This window comes from Mizuhopecten yessoensis, unplaced genomic scaffold (assembly GCF_002113885.1).
Source record: "Mizuhopecten yessoensis strain PY_sf001 unplaced genomic scaffold, ASM211388v2 scaffold4657, whole genome shotgun sequence".
Taxonomy (NCBI): domain Eukaryota; kingdom Metazoa; phylum Mollusca; class Bivalvia; order Pectinida; family Pectinidae; genus Mizuhopecten; species Mizuhopecten yessoensis.
Genome location: NW_018405656.1, coordinates 1 through 8363, shown reverse-complemented (window position 1 = coordinate 8363; position 8363 = coordinate 1). Strand labels below are relative to the sequence as shown.

Here is an 8363-nt window from a genome sequence, read left to right as displayed (position 1 = left end):
TGTCAACCGCTTCAATGAATAGCAGTAGATATGTAAAAATGACCAACTGCCTTACTCTGTATCAAAACGTAAACAATTTGACCAAGTAATGAGCTCCAAATCCAAAATAGACGAGATATCAGAACATGCTTTCTACAAAAGGCATCACAATTTAAAACCTGAATGCATCTTTGCGTATTTTCCGTTTGAAAGAGCTACATATAAACAGTGACAGGGACGATAACTCTTGAAGACACTTTAATATATGTAAGTAGTGGGAGAAGTTGAACCTGTTGTTTAATGTAAGCATAACTTCGAACAGAAACAGACTTTGACATCCGCCTGATTGGAGGTCCAGAACCCAATGTGGGCCGTGTAGAAGTGTACTACAGTGGTTATTGGGGAAGTGTTTGTGGCTCCAGCTACTGGGACTACAGGGACGCTAATGTAACGTGCAGGACGTTAGGATACAGGTAATGCACTGAAAATCATGCTAGTTTGGCCACCCTGTGTAGTATTTAACATGAACAGTAAATATTGCAATGTGATAAAAGTAAAAACTTCGTTCCACGTTTACTTTTAAGTACTAAAGAAAATATACCAATTGCAAAACGTTTCTACCGAAAACCTGACTTGTGTTCAGATTATTATATCTTGTATAAGGCTTTCTATTGAATCTCCAAAATATCTAATTACTTAACATTTGTCTGTATTGTTTCAAATTTCCTAATGAATTTCTTCCAGGTTTCATGGATAAATATACCATTTATCTTTCAACCGTTAGGTTATTCCCATCTCAAAATCTGATTTTCTATATATATTTTTCAGCGATGGCCATCAAATATATCGGACCACCCGTTATGGCGCTCTAACAGACCCTGTATGGATGGCAGGTGTAGACTGTACCGGTACGGAGGACAGTCTAGCTGATTGTTCCTTTGACGGATGGGGTCAAGTTGGTTATTGCAGTAGTTACTCCGCTAGTGTTTTCTGTTATAATTTCATAGGTACGTTTATATTAATCACAGAAGTTCAGAGGGCAATCCTATTTGATGAAAGATAATTGCTAGTCATTTTCAACGTATCTCAACTTTCTCAAAATGGATATTTATAATTGCAGATATTACACCTATCAAACTACAAAGGCAACAACGATATGTATACTTGCTTATTGTACTGTTCATACATGTTACATTTAATAAGAGGTTATTTGAGGAACGTTCTAGATGTCGATCAAAGGTTAGGTAAAGTTCGTTGAACTGTTACAGAAATCTGTAAAACGATCTTTACAAAAAAAATATATAAAAAAGATTTCAATTTTCATTACTAAACACTCTTTCGTAACTTGTCACAAACTCTTTTACATTAACTATGGACGAGCGTGATAGTGCAAGTGTGGTGTAGAATGACATAAAGACGGCATTTCAATATATACAAAACGTAATTTACAAAATTTACAATATATTTTTGCTATTTTTAAGTAGCATAAAACTTTGCTTTCTCACTCTCACACAAAGTATATACAGCATTATAAGGATCACAAAAAGCAAATATCTATACCCATACTGATATCACACAGGTAAACTATACACCAATACTGGCAAATTCAATGTATCAGTAACTGTATGAAATCACTGCCCGGATACAGTGATCATGACAAGGTTCGTCCACGCCGCGGTCTGTAGTCCCCGGTCCCGTCTCTCCTCTTGATGACCATGACCATATAACTCATGTGATGATGGACTCAACAAAATCCAAACGAGGGGTTACACGTAACGAATAGTCAGACCAACTGACACAAAGTGTCCACACAGAGCACGGTCCGTCCGCATAAATGATTCACTACCCCGGTTGCTATACAGCACACAGCAATCAGTTTTACAAGAACCAAAAGACGTTGTCCACACAGGACTATCATCATAAATAATAGCTTCTGCAGCTAGTGGTTCTTGCAGTCCTCACAGGATTAATAGTGCCTGGTTTTCATCATTGACCAAGGGTGTGAGCTACAATATATGAACAACAGACGTACATCCTATATCTATAAACTGACTGTCATTAAACGGTAACGTATACGTACAGAATTTTTTACTACCCAATATGTATATACAATGACAATAACTGTGAGACAAGTTAATACGCTATTTCTACCAATTTACTAAGTAGAGTCTATTTGTATAATCAATAAAAGCACGGCACACGCCGCCTTAATATCTATGGTAATCCACTCAACCGAGACCCGTTCAATTGAACTATATGCCTGTTACCAATACTAACAGTTAGATCAGAAAATGGGCAATTAAATGTGAATTATTTATAGGTAATACTATGTTAAACACTACATGTTAACATGCTTATGTATCGCCTTGATCTCATAAAGCTAAAACAGTACATATGCATCGTGCGCGTGAATGTAAACAATGTACACCCGATATACAGGTATGTTCATATATACAATGTACAATCAAGAGGTAAAATGACTAGAAATATCACAAATAAACTACAACTATGTACATGTCGTTGACTAACAATGTTATAACAAATATAAAAACTCACTACAATCTGTAGTTTACGTTTGCTTACACATTCTAAATAACGATTGAGCAAATCTACCTGTGGATACGATAGCTACCTATTAATTCCTATTTAAAAATCGTAGACGGATGACCAGAACCTCATCTTAATAATAAAATAAAAAAATAATGATCCATCTCATCAATAAAACTAAGTAAACATTTTTTTTTTATTAGTGCCCATGACAACGGAGTCATTTAATAATTCGGCATTTCAACTACTGTTTTGAGGAAATGAGCAGTAGTGGTATCCTATAGTTTTTGAATATATACTTATTTTCTAACAGAAACAGACTTTGACATCCGCCTGAGTGGAGGCCCGGAACCTAATGCGGGCCGTGTAGAAGTGTTTTACAGTGGTTACTGGGGAAGTGTTTGTGGCCTATACGACTGGGACGACAGAGACGCTAATGTAACGTGCAGGATGTTAGGATACAGGTAATGTACCGACATTCATGCTACTGTTGCCATCCCCAACAGTGCAATCGAATAAAAGAAGAAAGATGTTTTCAGAGATATCTATAGACTATGACACTATTTCCAGGGTTCATTTAATTCACACTATCACACTGGTTTCTCGAGTCCACCTGCGATGACCTCTCAATTTTATCCACGTGCCAGCTTTGTGAAAATTGTTCTCACTTGTGTGTGATAAACTATTCATCATCTTTACCGCCTTGTATGTTTCATCATAAATCGACTTAATCCCGTGCAATGTATCTTTCAACAGCAAAATAATTGTTTCGTTTGAACATTATTTGGATATACATCACGTCTGATATGTTGTTGCATGGGGATGGCTACGCCAACGATCCCTCAACTGACACCTGCTGGGTACCTGAAGTAAAAAAGGAAAATGATTTTCTTAGAGTTTTGACACTTATTCGTTACATACTGTAGTCAAGAAAAAATCGGTCGACTATATATACCTGTATGTATTGTGGCTCCGTGGAAAGGACGCATTGTAGGGTATAAAAAGGATTCAGGTGGAATGAATGTTTTTTCCCCAGCTTTTAGGTGGTTACCTACCGTGATTTAAAGTGATTGTTAGAAAGTTTCAGATTTTTGTAAGTCAATGGCAATCAATTAATATGGTTAAGTGAGATTTTTTGGGAGTCCAAGTTCAAGCAAGATTATTTCGTTTTTTTGTTTTTGTTATTGTTCAGTTTTCTATAAACTAATTATTGTGTCTGCCGTAGCTGTGCAGGAAGGTGCATTAGAGGGTACACAGGCACAGGTGGATAAATTCCGTAAACTGGTAATGGCTTGGGTCCTTTCCAGAATGCAGGGAAGGAACTATATGATGGCGGAACTTGGTAGGAAGGGTATTGGTTATTGATAGGCGAATGCGTTTCCTCAGATGCTGTTGATGTACGGTCACAAGAGAGAGTAAATCCAACAGATAATTCGCGTGACATTTGTTGTTGTGTTTCCGGGGAGTTCTTGGAGTATGAATTTAAAGAATTCACATTTTTATGTCCAGAATGCTGCACCACCTTAGCGCAATCAAAAACAGCATTCTACAATTCTTTGACCACGCCTTTTCTCCTTGCTACTGCTGTTAGTTTATTACCAGATAAGTTGCCCTTTTTTGCCATTATTTGAATAAATTATCTTAATTTGTTCACATGCATAGGTACGTCAGCATACCATACAGCCCTTTATAATCCTTGATGGTTGTCAAGTAAAAATGATTCCTTTCTGATAGCATAGCAGCTGGCCTTCCACAGCGATATTCCTTTTTACGTCTGCACTAGACACCTGATTGGGTCTGATGTAACTGTCTAGGCTTTCATGACACATGGTGTCTTGTTTGATGGTCAAAGCCTGTTATTTAAACCTATCGTTTAAAAACAAATGGTCATTTCATCCCTATACATTTACAACAAATTGAAATCTCATAATAAATTAAATATTTTGAAATCAAGTGAGACCACTTGTTTCATAACTTCAGTCTGTTTATTCGCAAACAATTCATGATTTTCAAAATCTTAAATAAACTAACATACCTGTTCAGGCCTTTGTCTGACCCTCACTGATGTGTTCCAAAACATCTTGACCATTTAAATTCTTCAGTTCTATGTCGCCATATCTTAAGTTGTGATGTTCTGTGGCTGCTCCTAGTCAAAATTGTTCACTAATATGTAAGTATAATTTGTACATAAGGTTTTCTGAGTCAGCATGGCCCAACACTTCTTGATCTTTTAGCTGATGTTTGACCTCTGATGGCAGTGGATCTGATGCATTTGGAAGGTTGTCTTTTCTTAGCCTTTTCAGTTGGATCTTCAAAGTGTCTTGTGAGTGTCTATAGTCAATGTATTTACTGTGTCCTTTTTGTTCTTATTGCCTTTAAGGAATTTGTTTAATCATTGATGCGTAAACAAGTAAAGCTGAAGGTGTTTAGTCATCACCTGCCCCAGATTTACTCTGTCTAATTCCAAGGTAAAACTCAGTCCAGAGTCCTAAAGTCCAAAGTCTATATTTCTCTATCATCCGGGTAGACTTCATGAAGATTTTAAATATTTTCACTGAAATCATCATGCTCCTGACAGTGTTCCTGTTTTGTGTGTCAGCTATAATAGCTCTCAGGTCAGCTTAGTCGTTTCTCAAAATCCTTCTCCAAAACTGTTTCTACTCTTCCGTGTGAATATTTCTTCATCCAGTGTCATTTGTTTGTTTTCCTTTTTCTTTTCAATACTTAGCAGATCTGTCAATAAAATATCATCTAGTGACATGAAATCTGACAGTTACATCCTGACTTGTACGAGCAGACGAACAGATTAGTAACACTGACCTCATTGTTAAGTTGACCTCCTAGTCAGAATGACCTTTGACATACGATAAAGTTGTTCCGTTTCATGACGTCACTTGGCGCCAGCAGACATTCTTTTTTGAGAAAATACGTTCCCAAGTGCTGGGAAATTGGGAAACACGTTTTCAAGTTGTTCTCAAGTTGTTCTCAACTTCTTCTTGAGTATTCTCATACTGACACACCTGTGATAATGAGTTTATTATGCTACCGGTATGTGGTATTAAGAAGTATATAGGTGGTAAAATATCACTCCGGAATATTTGATAACTTAACATTTGTCTGTATTGTTAAAAAATATTTTGTTCAGCATTCATGTAGTAAATTGACATGTATCCTTTAACTGTCACGCAATTCACGGCTCGGAATATATTGTTATTACAGCTGACTGAATTGTAATATAATCTTTTTTACATGTTTTCTGTGACAGAATATCATATTGTTTTATGAATTAACTAATTACTTTCATATGTATAAAAAAATATAATTTCCTTTCCCTTCATTGTAATTATCATAAATGTAATCAACAATCACGATATTTGCGATGTCCACATTGTTCAGCCGGTTTTCTCAAACTTATTGGCACCTAATACCTAATAATCTTCTATTTCTATATTTATCTTTCAGTGCTGGTTATCAAAAATATCGAACCACCCGTTATGGCAGTCTAACAGACCCTGTATGGATGGTAGGAGTAGACTGTACCGGTACGGAGGACAGTCTAGCTGATTGTTCCTTTGACGGATGGGGTCAAGTTGGTTATTGCAGTAGTTTATCCGCTAGTGTTTTCTGTTATAATTCCATAGGTACGTTTATATTAATCACAGCAGTTCAGAGGGCAATCCCATTTGATGAAAGATGATTGCTCGTCATTTTCAACGTATCTCAAGTTTCACAAAATTGATATCAATGAATGTAGTTAAACATCTATCAAAATATGAAAAACGACACCGATATGTATCCTTGTTTCTGGTTTTGTTTATATCTATTAAATTTAATGAGAAAGATATTTGAGAAAAAATATTCGATTTCAATCAAATAATAAAGATACTAAAAGTATTACAGGCTTGTGTTAAACTTCAGTTGCAAAAACATTAATCTGTAAAAAAAACAAAAACTCTTGCTAATATACACTCTTTCGCAAGATGTCAAAGACCCTTTCACCTTAAAAACCAAAGTCATTTTTAAGTAATAGGTGTCATTTGACATTGCAACTGCTGTTTATTTCAATGGGATTATTCGCAAAACATGCCTTGTTGTAAGCTTAAAATGTTACGGAAATACTGTTATGTGATGGAATAAGCTGAAGTTATAGCTCTTTAATGTATAACGTAAACACAATTTTAACAGAAACAGACTTTGACATCCGCCTGCGTGGAGATCCAGAACCCAATGTGGGCCGTGTGGAAGTGTATTACAGTGGTTACTGGGGAAGTGTTTGTGGCCAATACGACTGGGACAACAGGGATGCTAATGTCACGTGCAGGATGTTAGGATACAGGTAAGGCACCGACATTCATGATACTATTACCAGCCGTTATAGTGTAATCACATAAAAGAAGAAAATACGTTTCACGCATATGTTAAAGTACAAAATACCTGAGTTGTTTTCAGAGATATTTTATCTTGTATATAGCTTTATAATGAATTGTAAGTATGTTTCTCCAGAATATCTAATAATTTGACATTTGTCTGTATTTTTTTGAATTATTTTCTTCAACATTCATGGAGTAAACTGACCTTTATCTTTTAACTGTCACACTATTCACGGCTCGGAATATATTGTTATTACAGCTGTTTGTAAGTAATATATCTAATAGATTGTTCATCAATCCACTTAATTGATATTATGTGTATTAAAAAAGTCGCATGTTCTTTCCCTAAAAGGCAATTATTCATAAATTTAATTGGCAATATCAATAGTTGCGATGTCCGCATTGTTAAACTGGTTTTCTCCGAGAAATAGAATTGACAATTGTACATCCGGATCACATTTTCTTGTATATAACCTTTGTCACAATTATTAAAAGCAGGGAATATTGCTTGGTAAGTTATGTTATTGGAACAATAAAATATAATGATAAAACAGACGTGCTAAAATAGTACCGGGAACGAATTTATATCATGTTTCTAATATTAAACAGCTTTTTTAGACTTGTTAAATAGTACCATGAACGAAGTTTTTCAACGTTACTAATATTAAACATTTTTTTGTAAACCAAAGACTTGTCAAACTATCAGCAACTAAATATCTTCTATTTTTATATTTATCCTTCAGTGCTGGTCATCAAATATATCGGTCCCACCGTTATGGCAGTCTAACAGACCCTGTATGGATGGCAGGTGTAGACTGTAACGGTACGGAGGACAGTCTAGCGGATTGTTCCTTTGACGGATGGGGTCAAGCTGGTTCTTGCAGTGGTTACCCCGCTAGTGTTTCCTGTTATTATATCACAGGTAAGTTTATATTTTTCACAGAAGTTCAGATGACAATCCTATTTTAATGAGGAATGATCTTAAGTTTCTCAATGGATATTAATGAATGCATATATAGCATGTAACAAACTACCAATTCTTTTAACGAAATGTGTACTTGCTGCTGATATTGTTCATATTTATTACATTTACTAAGAAAGATACTTGAGGAATAGTTTAGATTTGATCAAATGATAGGTCATGATCCTAAAACCATTACAGAATTCTGTAAAAAGAAATATTTAAACAATAACTGGTTGTCTGGATGTAATTATTGTTGATATAATTACAAGTGACCCCTGGCAAATCCCATAAAACCCGCNACACTGTTGTAATGGGACGGCGCGGGGGCAAATGTAAATATAAAAAAATGACTTGAGCAGATGTGGTATCTTATTGTTCTTAAGTGTAAATCTAATTTCTAACAGAAACAGACTTTGATATCCGCTTGAGTGGAGGTCCAGAACCAAATGTGGGGCGCATAGAAGTGTATTACAGTGGTAACTGGGGAAGTGTTTGTGGCTTGA

At 35.7% G+C, this 8363-nt stretch overlaps 1 protein-coding gene across 1 annotated transcript; it reads left to right on the top strand.

The window, feature by feature from the left end:
- Positions 1-301: 301 nt before the first annotated feature.
- LOC110449574 (neurotrypsin-like) lies at positions 302-8336 on the top strand (the record flags this gene model as incomplete). The annotated part of the gene is made up of 5 exons (XM_021496524.1): positions 302-452; positions 808-986; positions 2840-2990; positions 7640-7818; positions 8265-8336. Coding segments are annotated over 5 exons (732 nt in total), but the record flags the coding sequence as incomplete, so codon positions are not given.
- Between the last annotated feature and the right edge of the window lie 27 nt (positions 8337-8363).